Genomic DNA, 21053 nt, shown 5'->3' on the forward strand with positions numbered 1-21053 from the left:
AACAGAAATCTCCCTCGCTCCAATATTCCGTGGCCTCTGGGTGCGGAATTCGCCGTGAGTTACTTCCCTGTAGCCATTCTATGGGTTGTGGGTTCAGAGCTATGTGTATGTGCGTCTTTCTACTCCGCCATCTTGGCTCCGCCCCCTATTTTTCCAATTGTTTAGATCTGACTTTATTTGCGTGAAAAGTGTTTTATAGTAGTGTTCATATAGTTCCTGGGTTTGTCTTGCAGGTAGACTTCCAAGTATTCTATATTTTCTATAGAAAATTTTAAGTGGAATTTCTCTATCTCTTGCTGCTGGACTTTGTTGGTAAGATATAGAAATGCTGATGATTTATGCGGGTTTATCATGTAGCCTGCAACTTTGCTAAAGTTGTCAATAATTTCAAGTAGTTTTGTAGTTGATTTTCTAGGATTTTCTAAATATAATATCATATCACTTGCAAAGAGTGATAATTTTATTTCCTCATTGCCTTCTGATTCCTTGAGTTTGTTTTTCTTCTCTTGTTGCTAATAACTAACATTTCTAGTGCAATATTAAATAACAGAGGTGATAAGGAGCATCCCTGTTTCATCCCTAATTGTATTGGGAAGGTTTCTAGATTATCCCCATTACAAATAATGCTGCTGCTAGTTTTAGATAAACACTACTTATTGTTTTAAGATAAGCTCCATTTATTCCTTTGCTCTCTAGTGTTTTTCACAAGAACAGGTGCTGTATTTTGTTAAAGACTTTTTCTGCATCTACTGAAATAAGCACATGATTTCTGTTAGTTTTGTTATTGATATGATCAATTATGCTAATGATTTTCCTAGTATGGAACCAGTCCTGCATTCCTGGTATAAATCCCATCTGGACATGGTGTATGATTTTTGTGATAAATGGCTGTAACCTCTTTGCTAGTATTTTATTTAAAATGTTTGCATCAATATTCATTAGGGAATTTGGTCTATAATTTTCTTTGTTTTGGCTCTTCCTGGTTTGGGTATCAGAACCATATTTGTCTCATAAAAGGAATTTAGTAGGTTTCCTTCTTCACCCATTTTCCTAAATAGTTTATATAATATTGAAATTAATTGTTCTTTAAATGTTTGGTAGAATTTGTGAATCCAGTTAGTTCTGGGAATTTTTTTTTTCTTAGGAAGCTCTTAACTAGGAAGTCTCTTAGGATGTTCATTGATGGCTTGCTCAATTTCTTTTTCTAAGATTGGGTTAAGTATTTTATTTTTTCTTCTGTTAATATGGGTAATTCATATTTTTGTACATATTCATCCATTTCATCTAAATTCAGTTTTGATGATTTAAGATTTCATAAGGCTTTGGGAAGTAGAAGATAGTAGCTAGCTTCAAAACAGAATCTGTACCTATGCCATCACTAATCTTCTTCAGGTCTAAAAGAGCCACAAATCTCACAGTACCAGAGATATACTTTTAATACCAGCTAACGTTAGTTGAGAGACTGTTCAAGCACCAGTCAATAAGTATTTAATTTTCAGGATACCTTTTAACCTTTGATTGCACATGTTAAAATGTGACAATAGTTTACTATCTCCACTTTTACTGTCTTTGAATGTATGTTTAGGAGCATATCACTAGCTTGTTGACACTCAGGTTTTAATTTTGTGTGTCACTAATCATGAAGTAGATTAAAATAGCCTAATTCTGGTAGGATCATGTGGGTCCTCTTCCCTACTGAACTCCCACCCTGTGGGTAGGATGATTTTTGAGGGGGGGAGAGAAGAGAGAGAGGCATAGTGAATAGGATGATGGAGGTGAGAGTCTACCTGCACTCTGCCTTATTCATATTACACCTCAGGGTATTGTATCCAGTTTTAAGCATGACATTTTGGGAAGAAATTCATAAGCTTAAAGAGGATTCAGAGAAAATCTACTAGAATGGTGAAGTATCAGTTAAAGGACCTGAGAAGGTGTAGCCTAGTGAAGGAATGATTAAGGGAGAACATGAGAATTGTCTTCTCATATCTGAAGGTCTGTATCATGGAAATGGGCAGACTTATTCTTCTTGGTCTCAGAAGACAAAATGAAGAACAGAGAATGAAAGTTGCAAAGAGACAAACTGAGGTTTTGATATAAAGAGACACATCTATCAGTGAGAGTTATTCAACAGTGCAATAGGTTTCATCTGGAGATAGTGGGTTTCCTCTGACTGAAGATCTTTAAGCAGAGGCTGTGTAACCAACTGCCAGGTCCTGGTGCAGTAGGAGATTCTTGCTCAGGTACATGCTGGACTGGATGGCTTCTTAGGTCCTTTCAGACTCTGAGCTTCTGTGATTTTGTGGCTGCTTGTAATATTCTAGTTTTTATCATCAAAGGCCCATTCTTCCTGAGAGAAGTTGTATAACTTTCCTCTCTTCTTTCTGGCAGTTCCATTTCTTAGTATGCTCCTCTTGCTTTCTGTGTGGTTGTTGCACGTAGCCACAGTGTCTACTGTTATGAGATCAGCTGAGATTGTGTGGAAAGAATTGCTGGAGTTTTGGGGTAAAACTCTATATGGTAACAGGTTCAGGCCTGAGGTCTCCTGAGCCTGTGACATGATTATATACCTAAGCCTGCTGACCATCACCTCATTGTAATCCAGTTCTCCTCTGCCTGGTATTTATCACCCACCCCTAAGGTTAAAAACATTTTTTAAAGGTTTTCAATTAAAGACTCATAAGAAATATTTTCCCTAACTTTTAAAGGCCTCATGCCCAATGCTATATTTCCTTGTTCTTTAAAAAACATTTATTGAACACCCTTTACTGAAAACTCATGACTGTACCAAACTGGACAAATCCTTAGAATGATTCTAAATAGAGTGTGTCACTAATACTTATAAATAGCATTGGGGTGATTAGTCTTAACTGGGCTTGACTTTGGACCTTTTCATCTCTGTGTTCACTACTCTCAGTTTATCATCAAAGTGAATCTCAAATTTGTCCCTCATTGAGTTACCTAACAATTTCCTCCTCATCTTTTAGGTCCTTGACACTAGAATGGCAAACTTCAAGGGCCATGCCCTCCCAGGGAGTTTCTTCTTGATCATTGGGATCTGGTGGTCTTTGAAATACTCACTCAGACACACAAGTCAGAAAGAAAAAAGCAGAAAGCTGAATTACTACTATCAGAAGATCGAGATCATCGATGGAGGGATCAGAGTCTTCTTTGCTATAGTTGGTAAGGGGAGGCAGACTACTTAGCCCCTGGGATTTCCCTGCCATTCCCAGAACCTTTTGTTGCCAACACACACACACACACACACACACACACACACACACACACACACTGCCTGCCTCTTTACCCACCAACAGGCTAGAAAGTTGATGTTCTTCCATCAAAAGAAACACTGAAAATAGGAATTGCAGTCAGTCAGTGATATATTCCTAACACCTAGCAGAGTGCCTAGCATGTCAGGTGCCTAATAAATGCTTGTTAAATTTAATTTTATTCAGCTCATAATACAAGTCTTTTCAGGTTGGAAAGTCCTATCAGAGATCATACTTGCTCTTCAGATTATCTGGCATAAGTGGATTCCTGTATTTATTATAATTTGGGGATGCAGGACATAATACAATGAGAGGCAGTGTGACATAGGATAGAAGGCCAGTACTGCAGACAGGGCATTTAAAGTTCAAGTTCCATTTCTGACTTGTGCTAGCAAGGTGACTGCACAGGGCTCATAACCTGTCAATGGCCCAGGCAACTGTTATGGAGCTATACGTGATAGATAAGATGCTGACCTGCACTAGTCAATTAATCAGTCAGGTATTTATTAAGTACCCAGAATAGGAAGCAGCATGGAATGGTAGAAAGAGTGCTAGATTTGAACCTGATTTCAAATTCCACCCAAGCCTCTTGCTACTGTGTGGCCTTGGGAAATGTACACACTCTCCCTCAGTTTCAGTTTCCTTATCTATAAAATGAAGGCACTGTACTCCAAGGCTCCTTCTCATTCTAGATCTGTAACATAGCAGGCGTCCCAAAAGTCTTAGTGCAGTTTTAAGCTTTAAATAAGACTTTTGGGACACCCTGTATATGGTTCTATAAATTTATCAAACACTGTGCCAGGATCTAAGGATACAATGAGAGTTCCCCACACAGCTGAGACTAAAAATGAAATATTAAACTTATAAATCATTCAACCAATAAATATTTATGAAATATATCCTAATATGTAAGACACTTTGCTAAGTGCTTAGGAATACAAAACAAAAATGAAACTCCCTGCCCTCAAAGAGCTTACATCCTATGAGGACGTTGCCTCAGTTTACTAAGCTGCAGAGAAACCAAATAAAAAGAACATAGTCTTTGCCTTAGGGGTATTTAGCATCTACAATATTTTATTATTGGATTTAAGAACTCTTAGCAAGCAATAAATATAGGATTGTAATTATGCAAAATGAGTCACTGTGTGCTGAGGAGATTTTAAGTGAAGAAGTAATCAGGGTCAGTTTTAGACTAATTGACCTTTTCCTTTCACTTATTTCTCATAATACACACTAGAAGAGATTTGGACCTTGAGTGGCTAACATTAAGCACTTCTCAGGCAGGAGAGGCAGGAGAGCCAGTAGGGTAGTGAGTGGACAATCAGTAGAAAGATTCTATGGGAGTTAGTGGAGAGAACTATTTGTGAAAGGTTTCCCTTTCCCACAGACATAAGACTGGTTCAGGTGTTTTCCTCTCCTCCATCATCTGGGGAAGACCTGCTATGGCCACATTTCAATCCAGTCCAGCAAAGCATTTATTGACCACCTACTGCTCTGTGCTATATGCTGGAGACAGCAAGTCATAATGAAGCCATGCCTGTACCCAAAGAGCTTGCATTCTGCTTGGGGGGATATAACACATGGATGAGTAAATAATGATAACTGAAGAGAGGAAGCTCTGATAGCTATAGGGATCAAAAAAGCTGAGATGGTCCATGGGCTGAACCTTAAAAGAAGCCAGGGATTCTAAGAGATGGAGGTGAGAAGGGGGCATACTTAAGATGGAGGGGAATAGCCTGGCCCACAGGTGAGAGGTTACATAGTGAGTTCATGAAGGGGATTAATGTGAAAGTCAGGAAAGGGAGGCTGGAGCCAGTTTGTGAAGGACTTTAAATTCAAAGCTGAGAAGTTCATATTTTTTCAAAAAGGCAATATAGGGAGAAACTGAGGTTACTGAGGAGGGGAATGACGGTCAGATTTATGCTTAGGAAGATATTTTTTGCAGTTTTTTGGTAGAAGAGTTAAAGAAGGAAGAGCCTGGAAGCCGAAAGTCCCACCTAGGCTGTTGTCATTATCCAAATGAGGGATTAGAAGGACCTGAATAAGACACAAGGGGAAAAAGGGATAAATGTGGGAGAGGTTGCAAAAATAGAAACAAGTCTTCGCAACTGCTAGATACTGGGGGTACAAGATTCAAACAAAGCTCAATTCTTGCCTTCAAGGAATAAATGCCATAATTGGAGAAGAGGAAGAATACGACACATTCTTACAGGAGGACACGTTCATATATAATTCTAACATATGACAGAATGTGATCAATGAAAAAAAGGAAAGATTCAAGCAAAGAACTATGAGCAATTTGAGAAGGAAGAGCTCCCTTCTAGATGAGGGATAGGGAAGGCTTCATGAAAGGGCTATGGTATGTGAACTGAACCTTCAAAGAAGGGAAGGATTTGGGCAGGAAGAAATAAGAGAGTGTATTCCAGGCACTGGAGATGGCATAAGCAGATTGACTGAAACAAGAGAGGAGGAAGAATAGGAGGTGGTCAGTAATTTACTTTAGCTGGAAAGTAGAGAACATTAGAAGCAATAGTGTGAGGTAATGCTTATAAAGCAGGGCTGGATTCATTCAAATTGTTAAAGGCTTAGATCATGCATTTGTGCTTAATTTGGTATACAACAGGGAGAGAATGAAGGTTTTTTGAGCAAAGGTATAATATGTTCCAAGTGGTTCATTGGAAAGGTTACTCAAATAACATGAAGGACAGATAAGAAAAGAGATAGACTGGATACAGGAAGAACCATTAGGAAACCACCGTTACAGTCAGTTATGAGGTGTTCTCTCAGAACACCCGATAGGGTGATATTGAGGGGTCAAGCACAGTGCCTCTCCATGGCTTGTTTCTAGTTGGTGTCCTCTTACCACTTGTCACTTTTGACCTATGACTACTCTGGAGAGAGAAACTGAGGCAGGGACCATGACAAACCTTTGGTCACATGCTGAGTCTGGCTCACATGAGTCTGATTGATCCCATACACTAAGCCATGCCAGCCACAAAACATCTTCCTTAGCTGTCTGGAGTAATTCATGTTCACATTCACTGTTAGGCAGATCACATTCATTCATTCCTTTCTTCCTTCCTTCATTATTGAATAAATATCTGTTGGGCTTCAGCTACATGCTGCTCCCTGAGAAAAAAGCAAAATTTTCAGGATGCCCACACAGAAAACCAAGCACAAATATTCCATTTCTCTCTAAAGCAGGCATCAGTTGCTCCTTAGACAACAGAAACAAGGGCCCTGTCTCCTGCAGCACGTTAATCTACCACCTTCTCCCCATCTCCCAGCCACAAGGTCAACCTCTACTCTTCATTCCCTTCCTTCTTTCCTACCAGGGATCCTTGCAGAGCAGTTTGTTCCAGATGGGCCTCACCTGCACCTGTACAATGACCATGAATGGATCAAACTGATGAATTGGCAGCACTGCACCATGTATCTGTTCTACGGGATCTCTGGCCTCATTGACATGCTCACTTTTCTCTTCCCTGTTATCCCTCTGGGGCTGGACCGGCTTGGGTTGTCATTGGCTGCAATCACAGAAGGCAAGTAGGAGGAGGGAAAAGGGAAGGAACAAAGGATATTTATCCATGTGAGTCTCCAAAGGGACAAAACAACAGACTACGTAGATCACTCACAAAATTGTTGTTGTTTCAGTCATATACAGTTCTTTGTGACCTCACTTGGGGTTTTCTTGGCAAAGATACTGGAGTGGCTTACTATTTCCTTCTCCAGCTCATTTTACAGAAGAGGAAATTGAGGCAGACAGGGGGAAGTGACTTGTCCAGGGTCACACATCTAGAAAATGTTTGAGACCAGAATTGAACTCAGGCAGATGAGACTTCTCTATCCACTGTGCTCCCTTGCTGCTCCACACACAAAATACTTTACTAGAAAATCCCATTTCAGGACTCACAAAAGGCCTAAATAAGTAGGATGAACTTCATAATACAGACTAGAAAAAAATCATTTCCAAGGACTTGAGCCACCAATCCTTTCCTCCCATCCTACCCCAATTTTAAAAGAAAAGGACAATAAGTTCAGATCACTTCAAAGGTTACGGAGCAAAGCTGATTACTCAATGGGAAAGAGCAACCCTGTCTATAATTCTCCTTGGTAAAGGAAGATGTCTATATAGGCATGTTCTTCAGGGATGAGACCATTATTTTTTTGTATTTTTGAAGGGTATACTGAACAACCAGATTCTCTTACAAGTCATCTTTCAATGAAACTGCTCCTCTTGCTTTGGGCCAAAATAAAAACAGGGACATGTCTTTTTGGACAGGTAAAAGAAGCCTTCAGTTCTTGACGTCATTCTAAAATTAGATAGATGTAGTGCTATCAGAAGTCCCTGAATACCCAACTGCTAGCACAGGAAGAATACTTCTCTAACACAAGGGAAAATTAACTAAAGGAGCCAGAAGTATTCTATACCTGTGTCAGACCTCTGTGTAAAATCACCCCTCCCTAGACTGCTGGAGGAGGCAACTGTGAAAGGGAATTGAGAAAGAGCAAATCTAAGTCTCTGAGTTTAAATTTTACTGTTGTCCATGAGTCTGTTCACAATATGAACGTACTGGGCAGAATATCAGTGTGTGCAGAATCCTATATGAAGCCTTGTGGTGTCATGTTTGAGTCTTGACAGGAGGGTAAACTGAGACAAATCTCTGAGCAAGATAACACTTATTAACAGTGACGTGCTGCCTAAAGGGGTCGATGGATTGCCTCCATTTATGCCAAAGATCCTGAGGAAAACGACAGTTCCCCCTCATATAAGTTTTGGGGAGTATAGAACAAAAGTACAGAGGGTAGATGATATCATGGGATTGGGGACAACATGACTGGTTAGAAGTTCAATAATGGGGGCTAACAACAACCCTCTTCCCTCACTTCTCTCATAAGACTAAGAAGTGTTCATTGTCTGAGTGCAGGTATGAAATAGCAGGCTAGACATTTGAATAGCAAACCAGACACCCTTGAAGTATTGCTGTGTGGTTGAAAGCTATTAGATTCCCTTTGTGTTCACACACATTCCCCATGTCAGTTAAGTTCCTTGAGGCAGGAGGCCTGGATTTTTAAACTTATTGCAAGCCAGATGAATTCTGAAGTTTAGAGACAAAAGAGCCATGACTTAAGCAGTTACAGGACAAAACAACTACTTGTCTATAGGATCAATAAGAAAATGATTCAGAATCAATTCAATCTTCGCAGTGCTCAGGTACAAGAAGTGAGAAGAAGTAGTCCTTGCCCTTGGGAAGTTTATACGTAATCTATTGAGAGAACACAAAACACATGGAATGACCTAATAAAACCTATAAAGGCATAAACAAGCAAAATGCTCACTGAAATGGTTCAGGGAAGTGCTAAAGGGCCCCTTAAGTGAAGGAAGTACGACTAGAATGAAGGATTGAATTAATTGAGGAAGAGCTGGCTCAGGATGTGTCAGGAGAGGAAGAGAGGAGGAGAGTGGGAAGGGCATCCTAGCATTGGGAAGCAGCCTAAGTGAAAGCATGAATGAAGAAACAAACAACTCATTAGTTATCGCAACTTGATTTGTGTCAGGTATTCTCTTCTATTATCATGTCCATGGTCGGCCACCACTAGACCAGCATATCCACCTTCTCCTGTTATTTACGCTTGCTGGAGGAGTCATTTGCACCTTCATTGAAGTTTTCCTCAGGGGCAATATCGTCTTGGAGCTTTTCCGAACCAGTCTTGTTATTGCTCATGGCACCTGGTTTTGGCAGGTAAGTCCACAGGAGAATGCTTCTCAGGCTTGTGGCAGGCCAAGAGAGTGAAGGCCTCCATGGTGGGTAAGGAAGTCAAGGGCTAAGGGGGTCGTGGCAACTGGAATCTCAGATCTATCAATAACCATTCAGCATTACCAGTAAACTGGAGACTATCCCTACCCCTGGGTCCCCATACCACCTGTATTCTATTCACAAAGAGTCTACTACTATACTGACAAGCAAGAGCCTGGGTAAGCCATATAGCTACCCAATCTTATGTTTATCTTGCCCATGAAACTATAATCAAGGATACATCCCGTCTTTTCTATTTGCTTCAAATAAATTGTTATTCAGCCCAAGAAAGTAACCCTGGAATTTCCTTTTAAATAAGTCTTGGTTAAAGCCAGTTTTAGAATAAACAAGTGATTGGCCTTTGAAGAATGGCCCCTGTGTGCCAGGGGCAAAGACGTAGGAGGTTCCGGAGGTAATGAGTGCTTTCTCCCTGTGATTTTCCTAGATCGGTTTTGTGCTGTTTCCACCTTCTGGGGGTCCTGTATGGAACCAAACATCTCACAATAACATCATGTTTATCACCATGTGTTTCTGCTGGCACTACCTGGCTGCTATGATCATTGTAGCCATCAACTACTCCCTGGTTTGTGGGTATGTATGAGAGGAAATATGCTGAACCCCACTACCAACTGCCTCCCAAGCCCTTTTTTACAGGCCTAACCCCTACCCTAGCCTTGTCATTCAGACACAGACATGTATAAGATGGAAATATTTGTGTTTCTTATGCCCTTGCCCCCATCATAAGTAATCACCCTCCTGTTTAGCGTTTTTAACTGGCTTCTCATTTCCCTAGTGGAATAGATTTACCCACAATCCTCCTCTAGATGAGGAGTCCCAAGAAAAGAGTAACTGTAGGTATTCTAGGTCTTTCTGTTTCACTACCTAATTTCCTCAAGGCCCTTAACCAATGAGATATTTGTAAAGTGCTCGGCACAGTGCCTGATACGTAGTAGGTGTTTAATAATTGCTCATTCTTTCCCCTTCCTCCTTTCCCTTTGGTGTGGGAGCAAGGGTTCATTTTTCTGGTGGATTTAACATTTCTCATGAATCCTCTCTTCTAGTGTAGTAAATCGGTTGAAGAGATCCAGAGGTGAAGAATTCATTGGGATTCAAAAGCTAACATCAGGTTCCAACCCTCAGGAAGCACTTCTGAATGACACAGATGAGGAGTGAGGATCATGGATTGAAGGGAACCCCCCATGAGCTCAAGCCACAGGGGCAGATACTCCCCTTTCCTCCACATATTTCATTGTCCGCCATGCAATAACTATGCTGTTCCCAGGGAACCAACAGCCCTCACAGTGGCCCATTTTCACTCTTGTACTTTGCAAAGTTAGGGAGTCCAAAAGGAGAATGCTGGCTTTTGATAGTCAGAGGCTGACATCATTCTTGTCTTCTTAAAATACACTGACACTTGTATTTGGTCTGAGATGCAGTCCAGAAGTGATTACCCCCTTCCACTACATCTAATCCTGATGCCTCACTAAGTCATTGAGATTGGGACTATTTTGTCTACTAAAAAAATAGGAATTGTATTCAGACTCAGGAATGGAAAGTTTGGCTGCCTAATGTGTATTCTTATTCCCAATGACCCAGGACCAGGTTAGGGGCCTTCTGTATGTCTCAATGAGTTGATTTTGTTATAAACCAAGTCTCTGATTATGTGATATTATTTGTATTTAAAGGCTAGAGAAATTATTTCCACCACAAAGAGCAAACCTGTGCAGTTTGGGAAGAGAAATTATTGAATTTGGGCACTGAAAAGCCCATTAGAGAGCAGTCAATCAGTCAGAAAGCACTTATTAAGCACCTACTATGTGCAAGGCCCTTTGCTAAGTGCTGGGGAGACAAAAAAATCAATCCTTAACTTCAAGGAGCTCACAGTCTAATGGGGGAAACAACAGCAAATATGTACAATCTATATATGATAAACAGAAAATAATTAAAAGAGGGAAGGTGAGAGAATGAAGAGGGATAAGAAAAGGCTTCCTGTAGAATATGGGATTTAAATTGAGATTTAAAGGATACCAGGGAAGCCAGAAGGTGGTGGCAGTAAGGAAAGAGAGCATTTCAGGCATGGGGCGCAGCCATAAAAAATTCCCTAGAGACTGGTATTGCTAAAGATGAATTGACTTGTTCACGCAACAGCACAGAAGCCAGTGTTACTGGTTCAAAGAATATCTTGTCAAATTTACCTGTCAAGGAATAATTAGAAAAGGTGTTGGGAACTAGGTTAGGAAGGGCTTTGAATACCAGAGGATTTTGTATTTGATCCCAGAGGTAATAGGGAGCCACTGGAGACCTGCACTTTAGGGAAATTACTTTAGTGGCTGAATGGAGGATTGATCAGGGCAGGGAGAGACTTGAGACAGGAAGACTCACCAGCAATCACTATCACAGTAGTACAAGCATGGGGTAATGAGGGCCCACTTAGTGTCATGACATTATCAGAGGAGAGAAGAAGCCATATTCAAGAGACATTGCAAAGGTGAAATCAGCAAACCTTGGAAAGAGATTGCACATGGAAGTAGGTAGAGTGAGAGATTATAAGAATTTAAGGACAACACTAGGTTGTACATGTATAGGACTAAGAAGATGATGGTGCCCTCAACAATAATAGAGAAGTTTAGTGGAGGGGCAAAAGGGTTTAGAATGAAAGACAATTAGGTCAGTTTTGGACACATTGAGTTTGAGATATATATTGGATATCCAATTCAAGATGTCTAAAAGGCAGTCAGAGATGCAAGACTGTAGATCAGCAGAGAGATTAGAGCTGGATAAGCAATTTGAAAATCATCAGCATAGAGACAAAAATTAAAACCCATAAGAACTGATGAGATCACCAAGTGAAATAGTATGGAGGAAGAAGAGAAGGTCTAAGGTTCCAGGTCATGTGAACAACAAGATAGAAGACTAGACTTTCTGTGATCCCATGACCTCTCATACCTCTCCAAAACAGAAATTATGTGCCAAAGACAAAGCCACTTCAGCTGTCTTTATAGTCTAGGACACCCATAACCCAAAACACAGTTAAAAACAACAAAATCCCATGAACTGACACTGACCTTGAGCTAACTCAGCACCTCTTCCCAAACCTCCCTGACAATGAGGTGGCACTAGTAGACCCAAGAACTCAACATATGGGTCAGAACATGCAACAAACTCCACTCCCTCCTTGTCCTGATCCTCCTCCTTTCGAGTATCATGAAGACCTGGCTCCAGACTAGAAATTTGGCAATGAATGTCAGCTCTACCACAACCTTTTAGAAATAAATGCCTGTCAAAGCCATAACTCCATAACAAAAGCTCTGAAGTGCAATGCCAGGATAAACAATACCCTAATTCCAGTGGAGCAAGGCCTGAGGGAAACAACCTCACAGTACCAGTGCTGCAAAGCTCAGAAGTGCCAGTGCTAGACCAAAGAACTAAGGAACAGAAGGGACAGGACAGGACACCAGGACTATGTGTATGAGGGTTGTGCTGCATTCCACTGAGGAAAACAGCACAGCATCCAGCTGGAAAGAACTCTGTCCATCCAAAAGTCACTGGGAGTAGAAACCTAACTGTGAATTATCCAGCATGGGAGAAGCCTGGGATGCATTGAGATTCATCCCTCAAGGAAAGCAAAATCAGAGGAGAGGCAGTAAGAAATTGAGTGATAGGGAGAAATTACCAAAAATTTCAAGAAAAAGAAAACTCAAAGACTTTTAATAAGAAAATAACAAGGAAAGCTGTGACAATGGAAGACAATATGGACTCCAAATCTAGTAAACAAATCCAGGAAACTAGAAATAAATACTGCAAAACATAGGAAAATGATCCAACTCTTGATGAAACAGAGGACCCTGTGGAATGTAAGGAGAACATGGAACTACAGCACACTGTTTCTGAGTGTTTTGAAAGAGAAATGATGATTATGAGTAGAATTTATGGCTTGCACAGAAAAAAATAATGGGCAGAACAGAAAAACTGAAACCTGTAAGCCACACAAAAAAACAAAAGAGAGAACCATAAATTGGGAATGAAAATACACAGAAGTGAAGTACAATCTAGAAGAGAAGCAAAAAAAAACTAATTACATTAAAATATGTTCACTATGCAAGCAAAACATACTGATTTTGAAGATAGGATGCGTAGAGACAATGTAAGGATCCTAGGCTTCCCAGAAAGACAGGACAGGAAAAAAAATTCTTAACACTATAATGAAGGAAATAATAGAAGAGAACTGCCCAGAACTTCTGAACAAAGAAAATGAAATTCAAATTGAAAGAATTCACAGATAGCCTAAGGGTGGGCAGGGGGACAGGTGGTGGTGTGGTGAGGCTGCAATCTCCAAATTACATAGCTATTAAATTGAATTTGGGGCTCATACTTTAGTTTTGATGGAGTTAAATGCTGCCTTTTTTACAGATGGATGAACTATCCTGTTGTTAAACCCTTGGAGTTCTCATATTTAATTTAGCAGTTTCTAAATTTCCCCATCATTTTTGTCAAACCAGTCTTGATGTTTGCAAATGCTCAGATAAGCAAATGTAGTGCTGTACACCAAATTTCTCAAAGCTACCCTCTCCTTTTCTACTCCACTGTTGCCAACTATGTATTGGCTCAACTTTGCCTTCGAGTTAGCATAGAACTGTTCCCACTCAGAGAAATGCTCTAGTCTGTTGACATTAAATCTTCTGGGAGTCATTGTCCTTTGGGGCCGCCTCTTTTGTTGACTGTGAATATTTAGCTTGGAGAGGATAAGTCTATTATCAGTCCAGCACTCTCTAAGACACATTTCCTTTGTCACTATCACATCCTGACTGTTTCTTCTCCTTACAAAGAGTTTGCTGAGAAGGTGCATCCACAAACTTTTATTGCATTTAGGTAAACAGAAGACAGTGTTGATGATGAAGTCATGAGATGCACAAATCTTCAGTAGTAAGTGACCATTGCTGTTGCTGTTTCCAACTCCATTCCTCCCATGGACTCTCTGCCATGTCTGCTAGTCTTAGCCTACTCTGGCATTAAAGCCACCTGGGATTATGAGACTGTTCTCTTTTGGTACACTGATGATAAAAGTCTCTAGGTCTGCATAAAATTTTTCTTTAACCTCATCAGGATTCATCATGGTGGAAACATATGCACTGATGATGGTGATGTGGTGTTTTTCTGCAAGTGGCAATCACATTGTCATGAGCCTGTTGTCCATTGCTTTTGGCAGGTATACAAATTTATTGATTAGATTAGTTTTGATTGCAAAATCTACTTCATCTTCATGGCACTCTCCTTCCCTGAAGCCACTCCAGAAAAAAAAAAGCCACTTCATCAAATTAGCTTTTGTTTGCCAGACTTGTATCACTCAGGGCTGCTATTTGGATGTGTACCTGCTGAGTCCTCTTGCAACAAGAGCAGTTTGTCCTTAAAGTCTACTGGATTTTGTGCTGTCTATAAGTGCGTGCATATTCTATGAGTGGAGTCACCTTTGCAGAAGTTTTTGTATATTTTTTTGTGTTTCCACTACAGGGTGGGAGCCCCACCCTCCACAGTAATCAGGCCAGGGTTGAGTAAGCAGACAATTTTTAGGGTACCTTTTCTAGCCCTTCCTCACACCAGGAAGTGAGCAGTGTGATCCTTAAAAGGCTGCTCAGACACCAAGGGGTGCTGCTGAATCCCACTGCTACTTCTAATAAGAAGACAACCTTATGGCCTGGGCTATCTATGTACAGGATTATGTCTACAGCTCCCAGTGTATCTGCACCTGCTGCTTCATCACCTGCCTGTCCCCACAGACTTTGAGATAGGTAAAAATGGTAAAATGGTATAGGTGATGTCTTTTGATTCATGAATAAATTGGATTTAAGTGAGGTAGAGTTGCACAAAGTCATCGACCTCACTCTCTCTTCCAGAGTTATCACAGTCCAGTGGCAGAACAGAGTCAAGATAACTGATGATGGCTGGAGATGGAGTGGATGACTTTGATGTCTCCAATGTCTAACCAAGCTCTAAGCCTGCTTCAGCTGCTTTCATGGCCGTTGGAACATAGTGTTCTCATCTGCCTATTCCACCAGGAGAAGTTTTCACCTGCTTGTGGTAGACACCCCCCCCCCCCCACTCACCAATGAGTTTGAGACCCCTCAGTAACCCTCAATCTGGTTTAGCCCTTCTACCAAAACAGTTTACTAGGGTGTAGCCCCTGCACATGCTACAGTTTCTTGGAGCCACAGGTGAGATAGGTGGATCAGGTAGACATCAAAGGTGGAAAGCAGACCTGAAAGGGTTCACAACCAGAGGTACTAGTCTTCCCTGAACACACCCTACACCCCAATTTGAGGTACCTATGAAATAATTAAGGGCAAGTAGGTGGCACAGTGGATGGAGAACTGGGCCTGGAGTCAGGAAGATTTGAATTCCAATATGACCTAAAACACTTAACTGTGTGACCTGAGTTTCCTCATCTGTAAAACAAGCTGAAGAAGGAAATGGCTAACCACTCCAGTATCTTTGCCACAAAGTTGGACATGACTAAACAACAAAAACCAGACAACAGCATTCCACGGCTTGTCTGTCACAGATTCTAATATAATCCTTTCTGCTTCACCAGTCACTTCATCTTTGTTGCTTAGAATCAAAACCTTAGTAGCAGAGTCCTGTTGCTTTCACTACCTCCTAAAAAATGAATTTATCAGACATTTGAAAGATAAAATTATTCAAACTTGATTTCTGAGACTCCATCATGACTCAAAGGTTGCAAAAGCAGTAGGGGAGTTTACTTAGTTCTTTATTGTGCAACATTATTTGAGTTTAGGCAGAAGAACAAAGAAAATAATTTTTGCTACAATCACCTATCTTTGTCATTTCTCCCTAGATGTGTATAAGGATAAAGAGTTCCCTCATCTTTACTCCAACACCAGATCTGCTCTTGGTCCCATCTCCCAAAAATGACACTCTCAGGAATCTGGGGATGTGAGCAAGAAAAGCACCTCTGGAGACTCTATCTGAAACCATTATGACATTTAGAAGTCTCAGAAAATAGAAGTGCCAGTTTGGAACATAGAAAAGCCTGGCATAAAATCTCTCTGATAAGGGTCTGATAGCAGCTGAATGCCCAGATTGTATTACCTAGCATGAATCAAGTATACTGAAACAGAATTTGCTATATATTCACCTCCTTGCTATTAGAAACATTTCAATGGAACTTTTGCCTTCCAATAGCTGTTCATTGTTTTGAATATTATTATCATCCTAAAGCAGTTTATGAGAGAGATTTTATAGCCTACTGCTTCCTCTTGGGATTTTCTGATACAGTGAATCAAACGATCGTTGATCACCCTTAAAAAAAGCAAATAAACAGCAAAGAAAACTGGCAAGCCCAGGCTGAGTATGTTTCATCCTATATCCCACATCACATACCTAATCTTCATTCAAAAGGTTCAATATCTCCATCAAACATAAGACTTCATTACAATATCACCATCCAGTGCCAGAGTAACAAAACTGTCAACAGACAGTATCTACTGACAATCACCTTTTGACTTACACATCATAGACTTGTCCTACAAGCTTGCAAACTATTAGTCAGGGCCTTGCCCACCTCTAGACTGACACTGTTGTGTCACTGACAATACCAATGGAGATTAAGCCACACCTTAGTATTTCTTATATCTAGAATTATGAAATAATGAACATCACCATGCATTCCCTCATGCTTTCAGAGATGAAATATCAAAGAAAACAATCCATATTTTGTTCTCACACAACTTAGAGATATAGTTTGAAGAGGGAGGTGATAAAACTCTATTCAAAAAGAAAACAAAGCAAAATACCAACAAAACATTTCAAACACTGACCCAAGTAAAGATGGATTAACTGAATTAAAATATCCCTTCGTATGCATCACACATATATGGGAAGATTGAACTAATAATCATATACATATCAAATCCCATTGCATATTATTTCTACAAGAATTTCTGCATAGAAAAGTTTTTCAAGTCCCAGCTGATAGCTGATAGATAATTACTTAAAGCATTATTCATTACAAAAAAGAATTTGGACAGTCTCTCATAATGGGGTGGGGGCGTCAGACTTATGAAAGACTTTATACTGCCATCTATCTCAAAGAAAACAATTATTCTATGAACTTGCCAAATAGTTTCTGTCTGAAGGGAATTTGCAATATTTTTGAAGTCATTTTGCTGCATTTTGAAGTTTCTGAATAATATACTTGATTCATTTTTTTTTTACAAACTTTAAATATTATGAAATGCTCTAAATCACAAAGAAGTAATTTTTGTGGCATAATAATCACCCTTAAAGCCAAGAAGACCTGGGTCCAAATCCTGCCACTGGCATATGCCAGCTCTGTGACTCAGCAAATCTCTCGACCTCAGAGTGCTCTAGGACACACTTTATTCTCTTAAGTTGTAGAGAAGATGCAAACCTACATTGATAGAGGGAGTTCCCTATATGAGCAAAATCCCTATCCCTATGCAAATCAAAACAATTCGAGATTTTACCTCAGCAAAATGGTAAAAAATAGCGATATATAGAAATAGCAAATGTTACAGGCTTTGTGACTTCAAGCACAGAGAAATGGTAGGGCAGGCGGGAGGAGAGAGAGGGAGAGAGAGCACTGTCACTTGCTCCTTTGCCCACTTAGCAAGACATGTTTGTCTTAAGGGCAGCTAGGTGGTGCAGATGATAGAGTGCATGTTCTGGAGCCAGGAAAATTCATCTTCCTGAGTTCAAGTCTGGCCTCAGATGCTTACTAGCAAGTTACTTAACTGCCTCAGTATCCTCACCTATAAAATGAGCTGGAGAAGAAATGGCAAGCCCCTCATCTTTGCCAAGAAAACCCAAATTTTCTTGGGGTTATAAAGAGTTGGACACAACTGAAATGACTGAACAACAAAAACATTCTCTTAAGATCTTACCATTCTTTTTGGTCTAGTCAGGTCTTCAGCACTGTCCCACCTACCCCCCACTCCTCCACACAAGGTAAAATGGTACCTTTTGTAATCTATACTCGTTTCTATCCATTTATTAGGGATGAGTCTGTTTTTCATCAAGGGAGTCCTATCTTGTTAACAAGAGAATGTTCACAATGTTTGAATTTCAAGTAGCTGGAAGATAAGAGTTGATAATCGTTGAAAATTATTGTTGCTACTGTTCGTCCTACTTGAAAAGGACCAATGACATCACAATGTTGGGGAGAGGGTATACAGCGTGTTCCACTGTGGCTGATCAGTCCAATACAAGCTCAGAGGGTTCTACCATAGGTCAGACACAAAAGTATCTCACATTTCCTTTGTGCTACTGTAATTCTGCTTTGCTCATGGAGCAACCTTCTTTGATGTGGGCATGCCATGCTGAATGCTCCTGTGTCAGTGACTCCCATGTCTCACAAGTTATACTAAAATTCTTCAGAGAGATCTTATGATATGAGTGTTCTTGTACCATTTGTTGCCATTAGGCTTATCTCATGTGGATTCTGTCTAGTACTGATTCTATCCCAGCAGAGATCTACAAAGCAGGAAGTCCACTGCTCATACAGAAACTGACTGAAATCTTCTAGATTGAAGACAAGAGGAAGTTATCCCCCAGGAGTTCAAAGATGCTTTCATTGACCAACTCTATAAAGGAAAAGGAAAGAGGCTATACTGTGACAATCACAAGGTTCTCTCTCTCTTAATCATTGCCAGAAAGATTCTTTCCAGAGTCCTTCTTAATTAACTGATCCTTCACCTAGAAGGTGATTATCTACTCAAGATCCAGAGTGGCTTCAGAAATGGCTAAGGAACAGTCAATATAATGTCCAATAACTCCAAGAGAAATGCCAGGAACAGAACAGAGGTTTGTAGACAACATTCATGGACTTGACCAAGGCCTTCAATATTGTCAGTTATGAAGGCTTCTGGAAAATCAGGGTGAAATTTGGTTGAAAATTATACTATTGCAAGGAAAGTTCTTAAAGAGGTATAAACCCTTCAGAGATTATATCCTCCCATCCAACCCTCAGGACCATCAAGAAGGAAACAGTTGGAAAAAGGTTAGGTTGCCAAAATACTCAGAGGTTGACAACTTTCTTATGCATTGACCTACAAGCTTAGAATGAGGAAAGTATCCCCTATTTAGTCCTTATAATATGCAAACAACTGAGCAAAATAGTGAGAGGTTCATATTCCCACTCCTCAACTACAACCCAATCTACAATAAAGGATTTGTTTGGTAAAACTTGGACTTGGTCAAAAGGCTGCACCCAAGGACCTAGAAGGCCACATGTGGCCTTGAGACCAAAGGTTCCCCACCCCTGAGTCCTACCTAGCCTGTTGATAGTAAAAGGGTACAAAGTCCTGACCAAGTAGTCTGAATAGCTGAGTTCTAGGTTTTGACTCTGCTACTGACATATTTTATGACACTGGACAAGTCATTTAACATTTGTCAACCCGTAATCTCTGCAGCTTAACATTTACCATAGAAGTAGTCATTGTCACCACCATCATCATGCATCAATATTTTGAAAGCTTGTGATTTGAATTGGTGTGAGAATTTCCTATGTAGGAATTCCCTCCATCCATGGCAGATTACAACCAGCTATGTGTGGTCTGTGTATCCATATGTATATATATATATGGACATACACACATATATGTATATATGTGTATATATGTATGTATATATACACATATATGCACATGTGTATAGATATATACTGGGGCATGTGTACATATATGTGTGTGTATGTATGTATGTATGCATATAGTGGTAGTACTGTCAACCTCAAATTGAAATTGATCCTTGCAGCCCACATATTTACTTAAAAAACACAAATTAACATTATCTTTTTGTATTTCAATTTATCTTGTTAAACATTACTCAATTGCATTTTAATCTACTTAAGCAGAACTCAGGGAGTTTGGGGGCCCTGTGAGGTTCAGCCCTCAAGTTTGTCACTTCTGGTCTTAGAACATTCCCTGAGCTTGACTTATCAGTGGTCACTTAACTAGACAGTGCCTGTCAGAGGCAGTACCTGAACCCAGGAAGAGTTCAGCATCTTCTCCACTATGATAGTTGCCTCTTTTATTAACAAAAACAAATCCTTTGTCCTGCCTATTTCATGGATGTGTGGTAAAGATAAATGAGGTCATTTACATGAAGCAGTTTTAAGTTCTTACCTGAAAAAAAGGCAATGCCATAATTTTGAACAACTATTTGTTCATCTAACCAGGTTGGCTAATATTTCTGAGCTACACCTTGTCCTCAAATTGAAGACAGGAGAATATGCTGCTCTACTACATGAGAATTTGCTGGTTTAACCCCGTAGAAACAGTCTGCCACTTTTTGAGTCTATATTTTGGTCTTCTGGTAACCTTTTCCCCATTTTCTTCTTGGGGATAAATTTCAGCAGTTGTAAAATGGGTAAAACATTTCATGATATCCCACCCTTTTATCATGAAGTCCAAAAGGTCAGTGAGTTAATCTTGACATATCTTTCAGAGTTCATTCCAGAGTCAAGTATCACTGAAATGATAAAACAGATTAACATCATTAAAGTGTCACCTAGAAATAGTGATGTCCTTAGACTCACTCCCAGAATTATGTTAAGTATGTCTTCCCTCCTCCAAGACAACTATCCTCAACTCTTTCAAAAGATCCTTGAAAGATATGGTTTCCAGCATCCTTCATCAATCTGTCTGACTCCCTCTGAATGTGCTGTTTAATTTTGTCAGCTTTCCTTAGTTTGCCCACTACAACCAAGGATACTTCCTGCTTACAAAATTGTTGGTTTCACTAGGAAGCAACACTACAGGGCAGTGAACCTAGGATTCTTAATTCATCAAACTAATTTGGGTACAAGGAGCAGTCCAAGAGTCTCACTGGATAAAACCCTCCTTCAATTGCATCTAGGGCCACAAGTTAAGAACTTCACCTCAGCTGAAAGTTAAAGTCCCATTCAAATATTGCATAATAAAATATTACTTGGGAAGTCTTAGCATTTTCA

At 40.0% G+C, this 21053-nt stretch overlaps 1 protein-coding gene across 3 annotated transcripts in view; it reads left to right on the forward strand.

The window, feature by feature from the left end:
* The window catches only part of TMEM45B (transmembrane protein 45B), a 39807-nt gene extending 29073 nt beyond the window's left edge, over positions 1-10734 (forward strand). For all 3 annotated transcript variants that reach the window (XM_072611592.1, XM_072611593.1, XM_072611594.1), the window contains exons 2-6: positions 2985-3180; positions 6605-6811; positions 8829-9013; positions 9513-9658; positions 10129-10734. In XM_072611592.1, coding sequence (XP_072467693.1) covers positions 3000-3180; positions 6605-6811; positions 8829-9013; positions 9513-9658; positions 10129-10240 — 831 coding nt within the window. In that variant the 5' untranslated portion in view covers positions 2985-2999 and the 3' untranslated portion in view covers positions 10241-10734. The remainder of the gene's footprint in view (positions 1-2984; positions 3181-6604; positions 6812-8828; positions 9014-9512; positions 9659-10128) is intronic.
* Positions 10735-21053: the final 10319 nt, after the last annotated feature.

This window comes from Notamacropus eugenii, chromosome 5 (assembly GCF_028372415.1).
Source record: "Notamacropus eugenii isolate mMacEug1 chromosome 5, mMacEug1.pri_v2, whole genome shotgun sequence".
Taxonomy (NCBI): Eukaryota; Metazoa; Chordata; class Mammalia; order Diprotodontia; family Macropodidae; genus Notamacropus; species Notamacropus eugenii.